This window comes from Anolis sagrei, chromosome Y (genome assembly GCF_037176765.1).
Source record: "Anolis sagrei isolate rAnoSag1 chromosome Y, rAnoSag1.mat, whole genome shotgun sequence".
Taxonomy (NCBI): domain Eukaryota; kingdom Metazoa; phylum Chordata; class Lepidosauria; order Squamata; family Dactyloidae; genus Anolis; species Anolis sagrei.
Genome location: NC_090035.1, coordinates 16,503,212 through 16,520,106, shown reverse-complemented (window position 1 = coordinate 16,520,106; position 16,895 = coordinate 16,503,212). Strand labels below are relative to the sequence as shown.

Sequence of the window (16,895 nt, the reverse complement as noted above, 5' to 3'; positions counted from 1 at the left end):
CTCTTGCCTGCTTGATGCAAGTTTGAATGTTGCATTTGTTCACCTTGATTAGCATTGAATGGCCTTGCAGCTTCAAAGCCTAGCTACTTCCTGCCTGATGGAATCCTTTGTTGGGAGGTGTTTGCTGGCCCTGATTGTTTCCTGTCTAGAATTCCTCCAACATTTTTCTGAACAACTTTTGTTCATATTGTGTATCTTTATCAGGGTCTGGTACCATTTCCAATAAAGAGGTGTTTTCTCAGGTAAAAATAATTAGGAATTTCTGTCTCTAGAGCAGTGGTTCCCAACCTTTTTTTTTACCAGAGACCACTTCACCAGGGACCACTTTGACCACTCTCCAACAATTACGAATCCATTTTTGGTCATCTTTAGATTCGGTTTGGTTATTTGGGATGCTGATTCAGAAAATTGCATTGGATAGACCACATCAGCTCTACTTCCTGATACAGAGCATATGCCACCCAGTAGTCACCATCTCCTCGCCCACGGATAATCATATTTAATAAGCCTCTGCACTATAAGAGGGTTTCATGAGACCTGCTGCTCTTGTTGCAACGGTGTAGTAATTCTGAGGCTACGGACCATATTTTAGTTTTTGCGGACCACAGGTTGGGAACCACTGCTTTAGAGAGAGCCAATGACTTCTGAAAAGTAATTCTCTAAACTCTGTGTTGACCGGGTTGTTGTAGGTTTTTTGGGGGGGCTATATGGCCATGGTCTAGAGGCATTCTCTCCTGACGTTTTGCCTGCATCTATGGCAAGCATCCTCAGAGGTAGTGAGGTCTGTTGGAACTAGGAAAAAAGGGTTTATATATCTGTGGAATGACCAGGGTGCGACAAAGGACTCTTGTCTGTGTTGACCCTTTGTTCTGATTCATCGTAGCTCGTCCCTAATTTGCCTTCTCTCTGTTTTAAAGAGCTGCATCTGATAGCCATCAACCTGTTAAAACCAAGAGTCAAGACCCAGTGAGCTTCTTTTTTACGAGCGGCACAACGGGCTATCCCAAAATGGTGAAACAGTCCTGTAGTAATATGGGGATTGGAATGAGACACATTGGAAGGTATGCTTGTCTCTTTTAAAAACCTTTGGGGCAAATAAACATAACCATCCCGGGTGTTAGAGGGACCACTGCTTCCTTGCTTTCATCCCTTCTTTTTCTTTCTCCCCCCTCATATCTTTCCCCTCTTTCCTTTCTCTTCCTTCCTTCTGGAGTGACCTTCTTTGTAGTCTTTGATTATGTTTCTGCATGGCTGAAAGGGGATGGTCTAGATCGGTGTTTCTCAACCTGGGGGTCAGGACCCCTGGTCATGAGGCGGGGGGGGGGGGTCAGAAGGGTCACCAAACACCATCAGAAAACACATGGGATGATGTTAGGAATGGTGGGAGTTGAAGTCCAAAACACCGGGAGGGTTCAAGTTGGCCCATGCCTGCCCTAAGGCAACCCAGAACCAACTCAGTGACAAATATGAATAACAACCTACACCTGTGTTTGCTACCTTTTTTAACAGGACCTGGATGAATCTGAATCCTTCTAGCATGATGTGGGCTTTGTCCGATACAGGCTGGGTCAAGTTTCAGTTTGGCGGTTTGTATGCTCCCTGGAATGAAGGAGCTTGCATATTTGCACACGGCAAAAACCAGTTTGACTCACTGGTGGTTCTAAATGTAAGAACAATATTCTTTTATTGGCAGTTATTATTTCTTTAACGTGTGCCCTGTCTTTCTTCTGACATGGGACCCAAGGCAGCTTACAACATGATGAAAACAGGGGCAAAAGTTAAAACAAGATATAGGCAGTCCCCGAGTTACAAACAACCGACTTACAAATGACCCATAGTTACAAATGGGGGTGTGACAACAGGAAGTGGGCGAAACCTATTCCTTGGAAAGGACATTCACTTCTGGAAGAGTTATTACATTGGGGGATAATATTTTTTTTAAAAGGCAGACAGTGGAAAGCAATGTAATGGAAACACTGGAAATCTACTCAGAAATGTCCAGGAGGGAAAATGTTCCGGGCCAAAGTTTATACGTCACATGCAAAGCCCGTGACACTCGATTAACCAAGTGACAATTAAGCGTGTGTTCTCTCTTACCTCCTTAGTGTCTCTCCAAGTATCCAGTGACAACCTTCTGTGGCACACCAACGATTTTCCGCATGCTGTTGCAGCATGATGTTAGGAGGTATGGTCACTTGAACGGTAGCAATAATAACCCATTTCTTTTCGTTTGCTAAATCCGAAGTGCATTTCTCAAGAAGAAATGCTCAAACTTGGAAATCTCCAATTGGTCCTATGGAGGAAGTAATCCTGAAAGGGCTGTGCCATCATTGTTGAAACTTCCATCATGTTCATGGGTTGTGCTGAAGTTGTGCTGCATCAGCCAAACATCAGGGCAGAATTTAGAAAAGTTACTTCTCAGGGGGCCCTGGTGGCTCAGCAGGTTGAACCGCTAAGCTGCTGAACTTGCTGACCGAAAGGTTGGTGGTTCGAATCCAGGGAGGGGGAGAGCTCCCACTGTTAGCTCCCAGCTTCTGCCAACCTAGCAGTTTGAAAATTTGCAAATCTGAGTAGACAATAGGTACTGCTTCTGCAGGAAGGTAACGGCGCTCCATGGAGTCAAGCTAGCCATATGATCTATGAGGTGTCTACAGACAACACCAGCTCTTCAGCTTAGAAATGGAGATGAGCACCACCACCACCACCTCAGAGTCAGACATGGCTAGAATTAATGTCGGGAAAACATTTACCTTTACCTTACCTCTCAGGGCCTCCCGGTGGCACAATAGGTTAAACTCTTGTGCCGGCAGGACTACTAACTGAAAGATCGGCAGTTCGTATCCAGGGAGCAGGGTGAGCTCCCATCTGTCAGCTCCAACTTCTCATGAAAGAAGCCTCCCACAGGATGGTGATAACAACAACAACAACAACAACAACAACAATCTTTATTTATACCCCATTATCATCTCCCTGAAGGGGACTCGGGGCGGCTAACATGAGGCCAAGCCCAAAAATACAAAACAGCAAAATAAAATACAAAACAGAAAATTACATCACAACAAAATACATAAAGTAAGAAGATAAAATAAACAGTGCAAAATAACATAATAATAGTCGAACACAAAGGGTGGGCCAAATGCATTAGATAAAATGGTAAAACATCCATGCGTCCCCTGGGTAATGTCCTTGCAGACGGCCAATGCTCTCAAACCAGAAGCGACTTGTAGCTTCTCAAGTTGTTCCTGACACACAAAAAAACCTTACTTCTCAGACTATAGTTTCCAGAGTTTGCCAATCAGTTTCAGAGTTGTAGTCCCCGAAGATCATTTCTCCAAGCTCTGGTTTACCAAGCTCTGGGTTAGGCCTTTGCTTATTTTGGAAATAGGAACTGTGACTCTGGCTTGCAAAATGCATACACTATGAAGTCAAGATTCTTTTTCAGGAAGATTAATAGCTTTTCATGCATTTGTCCAGATATAAGTTCAAGAGCCTGATGACTTGCTTGAGCGGCGGAGAACCCCTACCCCCCGAAGTGATGGCCCAATGGAAAGCTCAGACGGGAATGGAGATCCACGAAGGCTATGGCCAGACAGAGACTGTATGTTCGTGCTCAGTCATCAATCTTGTCTCATCTTCTTATATTACTTTTATATTTTCACTAGCCGTCCCCTGCCACATGTTGCTGTGGCCCAGTCTGTGTATATGTGTTTTGTGTGTGTGTATATGTGTGTGCATGTATTTGCGTATATATGTGTTTGCGTATATATGTGGTTTTATGCATGCATTGTAATGTATTTTTTGGTTTTGGCTTTTTAAATCTCTTCTGCTGTGTTTTTCATTGTTTTTATGACTGATGGTCACTCGTTGGCCTGATAGGTGTATTGTGTCCAAATGTGGTGTCAAATCATCCAGTGGTTTTTGAGTTATGGTAATCCCACAAACAAACATTACATTTTTATTTATATTTTCATTAGTTATACCCATAAAAGTTTGAGTTGGTCATTTTAAGAGGCAATCTGTCAATCAGTCAACAATATGCAACACAAACCCAATTAATTCATGTAAAACTGGATTGGGCAAAGTGCAGCATTGAAACTGAAATGCAACCCCTTAAAATGTCAATAATATAATTTAAAGGAGGTTGTAAGGGGGTCACACATCCTTTATAATTTAAAAGCATATTTTGAGAGTAATTTCTAGGCTGTTTTTTATGGGGATGGCATTTTATGAGGAGGACAACAACTATGAGTATTTTGGGATGGTTTGGGGTTGAATGAATGATGAAGAACCATCAATATTACAAAAGATCTGCTCTTAGTGAAGACTGGAATTCCAATTCATTTGTAACCCGTGAGATTGTATCCATAGAGAACATCTTGATGAAATCCAAATAGTTATGTGTTTGGATTGCTGTGGGTTTTCTGGGCTGTGTGGCCATGTTCCAGAAGCATTATCTCCAGACATTATGACTTTGACTATCAGCCCTTGATAGACTATGTGCAGTTATGTAAAGTACTTCCTTTTGTCTATCTGAACATTGTGTTTGTGTTCGTTTCAATGAATGCCCCTCTCTGTGATGTTTCGACAGACCTTGGTGTGTGCCACCACAAGAGATATGAAAGTTAAACCTGGATTCCTAGGAAAGGCCCACCCACCCTATGATGTACAGGTAGGTACGCTTGGAGCAGAGATTGGGCAATCTTCTTGGATCTGGGGCCAGTTTTCCTCCCAGACTTGCCAAGGGCCACACATACATGACAGCAGGGCAAAAACATGGAGTCAATCAAACCAAGAAGTGACCAGAAAGCACTTCAAAACCCCATCTTGACAGTGACCCAGCCTTGCTTTGATACAGAGAAACTTACTTACTTACTTTACTTAGGCAATCCCTTGTTGTCTGAGTGTGATGGCCTTCCAAGTGTAGTCTCTTGGCAGTGGATACGTAGGTGTCTGTGGAGCCCTGTCCTTGACCCGTAGGTTCTTCCACAGTGAGGGCATTGGCTTCCAAGTGTAAGTTGGTCCAGGTCAGGGTTTGCTTTACGTGCCTTCCTCTTGGCATGTTTCTCCCTTTCACCCTCCATTTGTGCCTCTTCAAATTTCACAGCAGTGCAGGTCACAGCTGACCTTCAGTTAGCGCACTCAAGGGCCATGGCTTCCCAGTTCTCAGTGTCTATGCCACAGTTTTTAAAGTTAGCTTTAAGCCCATCTTTAAATCTCTTTTCCTCTCCATCAACATTCCGTTTTCCATTCTTGAGTTGGGAGTATAGTAACTGCTTTGGAAGATCTTGATCAGGCATTCAAACATGGCCAGTCCAGTGGAGTTGATGGCAGAGGAGCATCACTTCAGTGCTGGTGGTCTCTGCTTCTTCCTTCTTAGAATCATAGAATCATAGAATCATAGAGTTGGAAGAGACCTCATGGGCCATCCAGTCCAACCCCCTGCCAAGAAGCAGGAATATTGCATTCAAATCACCCCTGACAAATGGCCATCCAGCCTCTGCTTAAAAGCTTCCAAAGAAGGAGCCTCCACCACACTCCGGGGCAGAGAGTTCCACTGCTGAACGGCTCTCACAGTCAGGAAGTTCTTCCTAATGTTCAGATGGAATCTCCTCTCTTGTAGTTTGAAGCCATTGTTCCGTGTCCTAGTCTCCAAGGAAGCAGAAAACAAGCTTGCTCCCTCCTCCCTGTGGCTTCCTCTCACATATTTATACATGGCTATCATATCTCCTCTCAGCCTTCTCTTCTTCAGGCTAAACATGCCCAGTTCCCTAAGCCGCTCCTCATAGGGCTTGTTCTCCAGACCCTTGATCATTTTAGTCGCCCTCCTCTGGACACTTTCCAGCTTGTCAACATCTCTCTTGAATTGTGGTGCCCAGAATTGGACACAATATTCCAGATGTGGTCTAACCAAAGCAGAATAGAGGGGTAGCATTACTTCCTTAGATCTAGACACTATGCTTCTATTGATGCAGGCCAAAATCCCATTGGCTTTTTTTGCCGCCACATCACATTGTTGGCTCATGTTTAACTTGTTGTCCACGAGGACTCCAAGATCTTTTTCACACGTACTGCTCTCGAGCCAGGCGTCCCCCATTCTGTATCTTTGCATTTCATTTTTTCTGCCAAAGTGGAGTATCTTGCATTTGTCACTGTTGAACTTCATTTTGTTAGTTTTGGCCCATCTCTCTAATCTGTCAAGATCGTTTTGAATTCTGCTCCTGTCCTCTGGACTATTGGCTATCCCTCCCAATTTGGTGTCGTCTGCAAACTTGATGATCATGCCTTCTAGCCCTTCATCTAAGTCATTAATAAAGATGTTGAACAGGACCGGGCCCAGGACGGAACCCTGCGGCACTCCGCTCGTCACTTCTTTCCAAGATGAAGAGGAAGCATTAGTGAGCACTTTCTGTGTTCGTCCACTTAACCAATTACAGATCCACCTCACCGTAGTTTTGCCTAGCCCACATTGGACTAGTTTCCTTGCCAGAAGGTCATGGGGGACCTTGTCGAAGGCCTTACTGAAATCCAGGTACGCTACATCCACGGCATTCCCCGCATCTACCCAGCTTGTAGCTCTATCGAAGAAAGAGATCAGATTAGTCTGGCATGACTTGTTTATGATAAATCCATGTTGACTATTAGCGATGACTGCATTTGTTTCTAAGTGTTTGCAGACCACTTCCTTAACAATCTTTTCCAGAATCTTGCCCGGTATCGACGTGAGGCTGACCGGACGGTAGTTGTTTGGGTCGTCCTTTTTTCCCTTCTTGAAGATTGGGACCACATTGGGCCTCCTCCAATCTGCTGGAACTTCTCCCGTTCTCCAAGAACTCTCAAAGATGGTTGCCAATGGTTCCGAAATGACTTCCGCTAGTTCCTTCAATACTCTGGGGTGTAGTTGATCTGGCCCTGGGGACTTGAACTCATTAAGAGCGGCCAGGTATTCCTGGACGACTTCTTTCCCAATTTGGGGTTGGATGTCCTCCAATCCCTCATCCACTCCATCTTGCTGAGGTTGAAGACTCTCTTTTTGTGAGAAGACCGAGGCAAAGAAGGCATTAAGTAGTTCTGCCTTTTCCCTATCCCCTGTCAGCATTGCCCCATCTTCTCCTCGAAGAGGTCCTATCGCCTCCTTGTTTTTCCTTTTTCTACTGACATAAGAATAGAAGCCCTTTTTATTGTTTTTAATGTCCCTGGCAAGTCTGAGCTCGTTTTTTGCTTTAGCCTTGCGGACCTTTTCCCTACAGGTGTTTGCTATTTGTTTGAATTCTTCTTTGGTGATTTCTCCCTTTTTCCACTTCTTGTGCATGTCTCTTTTGTGTCTTAGCACAGTTAGAAGTTCTTTGGACATCCATTCTGGCTTCTTTGCACTTGTCCTATTTTTTCTCTTTGTTGGCACGGTTTGCAATTGCGCCTTGAGTATTTCACTCTTGAGAAGTTCCCATCCATCCGTAGCTCCCTTGTCTTTTAGTATCTGTGTCCACGGAATGCTGCTCAGCGTTTCCTTCATTTTTTGGAAATCAGCTCTCCTAAAGTCCAAAATGCGGGTTTGACTTGTCTTAGTTTCGGCCTTCCTTTGTACCTCAAATTGCAGGAGCACATGGTCACTTGCCCCTAAGGATCCTACCACTTCGACCGCATCGATCAGGTCCTCCGCATTTGTTAGGATGAGATCAAGAGTAGCCAATCCCCTTGTTGCCTCTTCTACCTTCTGGACCATGAAATTGTCTGCAAGGCAAGCGAGGAATTTGTTGGACCTTGTACTCTTGGCCGAGTTTGTTTTCCAGCAAATATCGGGATAGTTGAAATCGCCCATGACTACTACATCTCTTTTCTGTGCCTGTTTGGTCAACTGTTGGCAAAAGACTTCATCAAGATCTTCCTCCTGGCTTGGGGGTCTGTAGTAGACGCCTACAACGACATCTTTTTGAGTCCCAGTTCCCTTGATTCTTATCCAGATGATTTCAAGCTGGTTTCCCAGATTGCTGTCTTGAATTTCTTGTGCAGCATAAGAGTTTTTGACATATAAGGCTACTCCGCCTCCTCTCCCCTTTGTTCGGTTTCTGTGAAAGAGGTTATACCCCTCGATATCTACATTCCAGCGATAGGAGTCATCCCACCAGGTTTCAGTGATGGCTATGATATCATATTTGTGGTGTTGTGCTAGAAGTTGGAGTTCGTCTTGTTTATTTCCCATGCTCTGTGCATTAGTGTAAAGACATGTGAGCCCCTGAGATCTTCCCTTGAGCTGTTTAATTGGTATTATTGTGCTTTTGGTACGTGGTCCTTGTTGTGTTTGTGCAGCCCTCCGTTTAGCCTTCTGGCGATTCCCAGACATTATGGGTAAAGTAGTGTTCGCAAGGCTGTTGTCCCCCTCCCCCGGTGGACCTAGTTTAAAGTGCGTCTAATGAGGTTTGCGAGTCTGTGAGCAAAAAAGTGTTTTCCTACTTGTGTGAGATGCACCCCATCCCTTGCCAGTAGGCCATCCTCCTGGAATAGCAGGCCATGGTCGAGGAAGCCAAAGCGTTCCTCCTGACACCATTTTCTAAGCCAGTCATTGACCTGTACTATTTTTCGGGCTCTTGTGGGTCCGTGTCTTACAACAGGGAGGAGGGATGAAAAGACCACCTGTACATTACATTCTTTTAGCATTGCTCCTAGAGCTCGAAAATCATTTGTGATCTTTTGAAACGTATGCCTTGCAGTATCATTGGTTCCTACATGAATCAACATGAGGGGAGGACGGTGATAGGGCTTGAGGAGCCTGGTGAGCCTCTGAGTGATATGGTGTATTTTTGCCCCCGGTAGGCAGCATATTTCTCGAGCCATCCCATCTGGTCTGGAAATGACAGCTTCCGTTCCTCTAAGGAGGGAGTCGCCTACTACCAAGACCTGTTTACTTTCAGGAATGACAGCGCCCCTTTTGTGCAATGTAGTGTGTAGGTCTCCAGAAAAGTGATCCTGTTGGTGTGAATTGTGTAGGTGAAAAGTGTTGTCCTCCTCCTCGACATCCCCGGTGCATTCGTCAAGGACAATCCATTGAGATTCGTCCGAGAGCCTATGGTTCTCCTGTATGTGTTCCTGTTGCTCCTGGTCTATGGTTGGGGATGGTACACCTGCAGGATTGTGCAAGTGTGAATGTTGTGAAGTGTTGTCCCAGTCAGGGCTGTCCCCCGCACACTGATCAAGGATGAGCCACTGATCAGTATCTAAGCCATTCTGGTCTTCCCCAATATGTTGTGTTTCTTGGTCAGGTGCTAGTTGTGTGAGAATTTGGAATCTATTGTGTAACTGCAGCTGAGCAGAGGTATTCTGAGGAGGCTTCTGGGTCCTATGTGTCCTTCTAAGGGTGACATTTCTCCAAGCCTGAGGGTTGTCCACATCTGAGGTGCTGTTCTGTTGAGCCTCCCCGTAATGTTGGTGTGATATGGGCTGCGTGTCTAGGCCAGTGTGGTGTGTGGTATCTAAGAAGAGCTCAAGTTCCTGAATGTCCTTAAGGGTCTTAATACGGTCCTCGAGTTGTCGTATCCTGTGTTCCATGTGAGTGATCTGTGTACACTTGGGGCAGATGTAATTGAGTAATTGTAGTGTGAAAAAGCTGAACATGCCACCGCTAGTGCATGAGATGGGAAGTTTTCGTGTTTGTTCCATCTGGAGGTTGCTAATGCTCTTGGTGTGTGTTTGATGTTGTTGTCTGTATGCAGGGGTGAAAGTATAGGTTACTGAGTGTACGAAAGCTGTTAAATTCAAACAAAGCTTACCCTGAAGCAGAAGGAAACAAAATGGGTTCCTGCTTCCTCAACTTCTGTGGAAAGCCCAGCTGCCCCTTGGGTTCAGACACTGGTTTATATAGGATAACCAGGAAGCCCCGCCTCTCAGCAGTTAAACATCAGCACCCTGATGTTTGTCCACCTGTCTGCCCAAGAGGTTTGCAGTATGCTTTAGAGGCAACGTTGATTAAATTGTTCCAGGAGTTGAGTGTGACATTTGTAGACAGTCCACGTTTCACAGGCTTATAACAGGTTTGGGAGGACAATAGATTTATAAACAAGCACCTTGGTCTCCCTACAGATACCAAGAAATATATAGAAAAACCATCATCCTTGGAACATGCTTTTATCTTCATTTACTGTGAGGAGGCATAGGAAGTTTCCAAGCCTTGGAAACCCACAGTGGGATTTGACATAACACCCACTAACAGTTTATAGATGTGTAACATGTGGTCGAACAACGTCAAAGGGTGATCAAGGTGGCAAACATTATTAATAAAAAGCACATCAGTTGGGAGAGGCTGCAATAGTTTGCTTTTGCCTGATTCTGAAAGGAAGGGCAAAATCTATCCTTCTTTTTGTGAGCTCAGAACAAGACATCCAGCCATGGGATCAACCATGAGGCAGAAGCCTCATCAACCACCTCCCTATTGATCTCATAGCTGGTGCATCATTTCAACCTCAGAGAAAGTGATTTTGCAAGCTGAACTCAACCAGGAAGGTGCTTGGCATGTAACACAGTTGTCCCAAAGAGAAAGATGCAGTTTATTTTGACTTTTCAATGATCATCTACCCACCATTGGTCACATTCATGGCAGGGCTCAGCTGAGGAGCAGTTGGGAGCCCCAAGGAGAAAGAGGAATGGAACAGAATGGAAATATGTGACCATCAGTACAATGCCAGTGTGATGTATTATGAGTGGAGTTGGATGGTGGGGGGAATCTGGGAAAGAATACTCTGAACTGAACCTGATTTATTTTGTTGGTATACACAACTCCCAAGAGTAGGAAACAGCCTTCCAGAATTAGTAGACTACAGTTCCCAGCATTCCTCACCTGGCTTTGCTTGATAGGATTTGCATTTAACACCATCTAGTAGACAGCACAATTTCCACCCATGGTTTTGAGTGTGATTTAATTTAAGATCATCATTCGCCCTTTCCTTTAGAAGGCAAGCCTTTGCTAAAGAGACAAAAAGTAAAGTTTGAATTTGGTTTTCCTTCTCCTAGATAATAGATGAACACAACAACGTCTTGCCTCCAGGAGAAGAAGGAGACATTGGCATTAGAATCAAACCCAAAAGGCCTTTGGGTCTCTTCCTTGGTTATGTGGTAAGGAAGGACACATTCAGTTTGAGTATGATGTAAAATGCTTTGTCTGGGCTGTTACACCTGGGAAGGATGGGCTAGTCACACAATCAAGACATTGTGAGGACTCAAGCGAGGAGCATGCTTGACTGGACTGACCTGACCGGAGGCTGTTTCGCTGTTTTTAGGATGATCCCCTGAAAACTGCCTCCACCGAACGCGGAGACTTCTACATTACTGGGGACAGAGGGGTAATGGCTGAAGATGGCTACATCCACTTTGTTGCAAGAGCTGATGATGTTATCTTATCTGCTGGGTACGCTCCTTTTCTTGCCGCTTTGAATGACTTTTAATCAGCCATGTAATGCAACCTGGGCTTGCAGAGTCAGAGAACTTGGACTTTGCATTCAGTCAAAATCTTAACCAACTTAACATCTTCATAAGTTAATAAGTGTGCAGGGATTCTCCAAATGCACATTACAGTGCACTTTGTGCAACTGTAACCGATGGACCGATGGATGCGCCATGGCTCTGGCAATTGCTCAAGCACACCACAGCGCACCCAAACTCAAGCTGGGAAGTGCTGGGGTGTAACCCGAGTGCCAATGTTCATCAGATGTGATGTTCATGCTTGATGTGCATCTTCACAATTCACTAACCAGGTTCTGTTGAATTTCGGCTTTGTAGCCACAGATTCATCAAATTACAAAATACACACTGTGGTGTTGAATCTCATTCATAATCCACTATCTGCTTCAGAGTTCCTTATATCCCCTGAGTTTGGTTGCAATCCTCACAATACCTGAAAGGAGAAAGCTTCCTCCAGCAGCACGAAATTTGTTCCTATTGTTTCTACCATTTCTTTTGTGTCTTCCATTTCTTTGGAAGCATGAAACAGGAAACTCCCTCACCACATGAAATTCTGCTCGACACAAAAGTCTGCTTTTGTGTGCATCCAAACTTGCCTCCTTGCCTTGGAAAGAGAATATGTATGTGGCGGAGCATGTAGGCAGGCATGCCTGGAACTCAGCTGCAGGCACACTCCAGGCCTGCCTGCACACCCCACCACACACACACTCTTGGAGACTGTGGCGGGACATGTGTGGCCACGTTAAAGGTCAGACTAAAACAAAAAGTGAATTCATTATGCCACTGACACAAAAGCACCCAACTCTTGGTGTGTAAGGACTGAGCCACTGCCGTCCCTACCCCATCATTGGTATTGATTCATTTATCCACCCACCTGATAGGTCAAGAAGAGTTAAAGAAAACTGTTGAATTTTTAAAATAATGTAAATAATAAATAAAGGAAATACATCACTCTAACCAAATTAAAATTTTTAAAAGTACAAGCAGGAACACACCACACCTATATCCACAAAGCATCTACACATTATGCTATTATAATAAATGTTCAATGTATTGTTGAAGGCTTTCATGGCCGGAATCACTGGGTTACTGTGAGTTTGCCGGGCTGGAACATAGCCATACAGCCTGAAATTCACTTCTATGATTGAATTTGTATTGATTTATCCTATTGATTGATTGATTTACATCTATATCTATATCTACATCTACATCTACATCTACATCTACATCTATCTATCTATCTATCTATCTAAATCAGTAACCTTTTTCATCAGTTCCTGACTTTTCAGGTTATTTGATTATTTTGAATCAGGTCTTATAAGTGACATCAGATCTTATTAACTTATATTAACTTATCTGTATTTACACTGGAAAATGTGAAAACCTGTTCCTCAGCATACAAAAACTATTACATAGTTAGGTACATTTTATTGATCAGCCTGTCAGCCGTATTCATTTTATTTTCTCCTGCATCTCAGATCTTGACATCTCAAATTATTTCCATTCTGAATATCAAGAAAACACTCAACTTTTGTGAATCTGATTAACAAGAAACTGAAATGAAGTTCTCCTTCCTGAGTAGGTATCGCATTGGGCCATTTGAAGTGGAAAATGCTTTGATGGGGCACCCAGCCGTGGCGGAAGCAGCCGTGGTCAGCAGCCCAGATCTCATCAGAGGAGAGGTAAAACATTTAGGACATTTGAATAGCTTCAAATAGGAGCCTTCTCATGTCTCAAGACCTTCAAAAGAGGTCCCTCACAGCCGCATTTAGTGGGCAGTCCCTTCTTGGGGTGCATCTACACTGTAGAATTCAAGCATCTTGGCACCACTATAACTGCCATGGCTCGATGCTATCACTGAAGTCTGGAGAGGCACCAACACTCTTTGGCAGAGAAGGCTAAATACCTTGTTAAACTACAGCTCTCATTGAGTCCATAGCATTGAGTAATGGCAGTTAAAGTGATATCAAATTGAAATGAGCTTCATCACATTCCACAGGTTATGCTGTTCATTTTATTTGCTGTGATGGTATGGCTTACTTTGAGGAAAGTGTGCACATAGCCTACTGCTATAGACCTATTCCATATGCATCTGGAAATTAAAACTGCATCTGATGTACAACTCCCAGCATCTCCCAGAAACTAGGCTCATTGGCCATGCCAGTTCTGGTTGTTGTAGCATTATTCTGATTGCAAGGACATGTGATACTTCTTTTGAGTAAACATGAGCGACCTATAAATCTTATTAATTGCTCCACTCATCTTGCTTTCTTTGGGTTTCGTTACAGGTGGTGAAAGCCTTCATCGTTCTGTCCCCTGCCTACGAGTCGCATGATAAAGACAAATTAATTATTGAACTCCAAAATCATGTCAAGGGAACAACCGCTCCATACAAGTACCCCAGAAAGGCAAGTACAATACTACTCAGAATAGCTATGCATCGGGTTAAGGGTGACTTTAACATCTAGAACACTTCAGTGGTTATCTAGAATGGCATGTTGTTAGGATTCCTGCTTTCCTGTAGGACTTAACAGAAAAATGTCTCAATTTACCTTGAAGTGTGTAATTCAGAAAATATTTGGTAAGGGGCCAGATGTGGGTGAAGAAGGTAAAACTGTCACCACTTGTGAAGATGTTGGTCCTACTTAGCCAAGCTAAAGCGATTCAAAAGAGATGTGGAAAGAGACATAGGGCAGGACCATATATGTGGTTCTATATCAGTGGTTCCCAACCTATGGATCACCAGTGGTCCACAAGAACTAAAATATGGTCCGCGGCGTCACCGTTACAACACCCTTGCAAACGAGATCAACTGGTCATGCAAAATCCTCTTAAAGTGCCGAAGCTTATTAAATATAATTTTCTGTGGGCAAGCAGATGGCAACTACTGGGTCGCATATGTTCTGTATCAAAAACTAGAGCTGATGTGGTCTATCTAATACAATTTTCTGAATCAACACCCCAAATAACCAAACCAAATCTAAAGTTGACCAAAAACTGATTCATAACCCTTTTGGTGCTAATGTTGGAGAGGGGTCCCTGGTCAAAAACAGGTTGGAAACCCCTGTTCTAGATCCTAGGTCACCAACCTGTAATCAAGCCCAGGGTATGGCATCTTTGCAATGAGTTAATACAAGCATTCAATAAATGTTGGCGTATTTATTCTCTCTCCTCCTCCCCCCACCCCACCCCACCCCACCCTACGGTTTGCATTTCAGATAGAGTTTGTTCAAGACCTGCCCAAGACCATTTCTGGAAAAGTCCGAAGGAAAGAATTGAGAAATAAAGAATGGGAAAAGTCCCACTGATACTCATGAGCAAACATGGGAGAGTTTGTTTTTTGACCCAACGATCTCAAAAGAGTAGACAGCAATGATGAATTGATTGTTGCTGTGAATGTTGGTGTGGTTATTGGATTCTAGTGGCAGTGACATACTTCTGGAACATTAATTCACTCAACTATCACTGCCATTCATAAATTGGATACTGTAGATGCTCAGTGAACTGGTGCCCATAGGGACTGGTAGATGCTGGATAAGTGTAGTTTCTGGTTGCCCTTAACTGTATTCTAAACAGACCCATACATTGCAACCTTTACTGATAGAAGCTCTGATCATTTTTCCAGCTTTGATCATTTTTATTACCCTTTTCAGACTCTACAGTATATTTTGAGGTGCACTGATGAGAACCCAATTGTAATTCCACAGTACTTATCTACAGCAGTGGAGACATATGAAATTATGTCTTTTCTTTAAGTACATTACATTCAGTAGAACCAGATTTGCATGTTGGGTGGTTTTTAAAACTATAACCCACTAAGCCTTTCGCTGACATCAGAAAAGGTTTCTGATTAGGAGATGTCGTTGTAACCCATTGGCATAGCATAGATTGTATTGTCGAAGGCTTTCATGGCTGGAATCACTAGGTTCTTGTGGGTTTTTTCGGGCTATAGAGCCATGTTCTAGAGGCATTTCTCCTGACGTTTCGCCTGCATCTATGGCAAGCATCCTCAGAGGTAGAGGTCTTGGAGATTGGGAGCCTGCGTTTTCCTTCCTGCCACAGCTATCCCCTGGGAGGCGCCTCCCAGGGGATAGCTGTGGCAGGAAGGAAAACGCAGGCTCCCAATCTCCAAGACCTCTACCTCTGAGGATGCTTGCCATAGATGCAGGCGAAACGTCAGGAGAAATGCCTCTAGAACATGGCTCTATAGCCCGAAAAAACCCACAAGAATATAGCATAGATTGTTTTTCATGAAGTTATTTGACCCTTATTCACTGCAGAGGAGTGAGGGGGAATGCAACAACTCATTTACCAGCTATTAACCCTTCCCCCGTGATTGGGTGGTATAATAATCCACCAAAACAATGTCCCTGCATCTGATAAGAATGTCAAGAAACAAGCTGGGCCAGAAAATCACCGCTCAAAGCGAATACAACTCAGTGGCTCCAGGTGACCAGTTTTCATGTGAACAATTTCCAATTTACTCTTTCTGATCAGTGGCATATTTCAGATAATGAGGAACCCTTTCTTAAACTGGATGCCAAATATATTGCAGTTTAGTCTTGAAAAGTAACCAAGAACCAACTCACAAAATTATAGGGAAAGGCATTACAATCTGATCCACTCTCAAGTTGTTAGTTTTGCGTAGCTGCTGTAAAATCCAGAACACCACACAAAATAATGTTCTCAAGAAGACTTTTAATATAAAACTTTATGCAAATTTTAAATAAAAAAACATTCGGGAAAACACCTGTTCCACATATACACATTTTAAATTGCTTTTTATTTAGGATCGGTTTTATGAGATCCTTTTTCTGAGTCTTGGAATCTAATTAACTGGATGCAAAAGAAGCAAATCAAACAAAGCGCTCTGAGGCAAAACAAAAAGACACAGTACACAAATGTTTAACAAAAAGGAGGGCTGCAAGAAGAGAAGCGTCGTCAGCCGAAGTCCAGGGTTGAAGCGGGAGGAATCCGAAACAGCGCTGCTCCACTGTCCGCAGAAGCAGCGTCTTTAGCCAAACCGGTTCGGGTCCAGGAAGGGAGAAGTCCACATTCACGAGAAGCCAATCCGGGTCAATAACACGCAAATGATCAGGAGGTCCAAACTGCAGATCCAACGCTGAACACGAAACAGGCAGCAACAAGTCTACAAGAATCTTTTCCAATACACAGCACCCAACACACGAACGCTCATCAACACCTTGCCTTCTGCAAGAACCCATCACCCCTGAACTCACTTTTATTTACAAATCATCATCAGAAAATGAACTGACCACCGCCCCATCATTATCCCCCGCAGCTGCTCCCAGCTCTTCACCTGAATTCCCTTCCCTCCAAGCCCTCCATCTCCTGTCAAGACTTGGGTCCCCCCAAGACTCAGTTGGATCCCCTGATTGCGACTCTTCACCCCCAGAGAACCCCATAAAGGTATCACTAGTTCTTGGCTC

The 16,895-nt window shown here is 43.8% G+C and overlaps 1 protein-coding gene across 1 annotated transcript in view; it reads left to right on the top strand.

Moving 5' to 3' along the window:
- Positions 1-14,753, top strand: part of LOC137095293 (acyl-coenzyme A synthetase ACSM3, mitochondrial-like) — a 30,080-nt gene extending 15,327 nt beyond the window's left edge. Inside the window, exons 5-14 of the mRNA XM_067461755.1 lie at positions 918-1,061; positions 1,510-1,666; positions 2,106-2,185; positions 3,475-3,598; positions 4,589-4,669; positions 10,999-11,100; positions 11,265-11,392; positions 13,028-13,127; positions 13,734-13,853; positions 14,664-14,753. Of these exons, the coding sequence (XP_067317856.1) occupies positions 918-1,061; positions 1,510-1,666; positions 2,106-2,185; positions 3,475-3,598; positions 4,589-4,669; positions 10,999-11,100; positions 11,265-11,392; positions 13,028-13,127; positions 13,734-13,853; positions 14,664-14,753 (1,126 nt within the window). The remainder of the gene's footprint in view (positions 1-917; positions 1,062-1,509; positions 1,667-2,105; positions 2,186-3,474; positions 3,599-4,588; positions 4,670-10,998; positions 11,101-11,264; positions 11,393-13,027; positions 13,128-13,733; positions 13,854-14,663) is intronic.
- Positions 14,754-16,895: the final 2,142 nt, after the last annotated feature.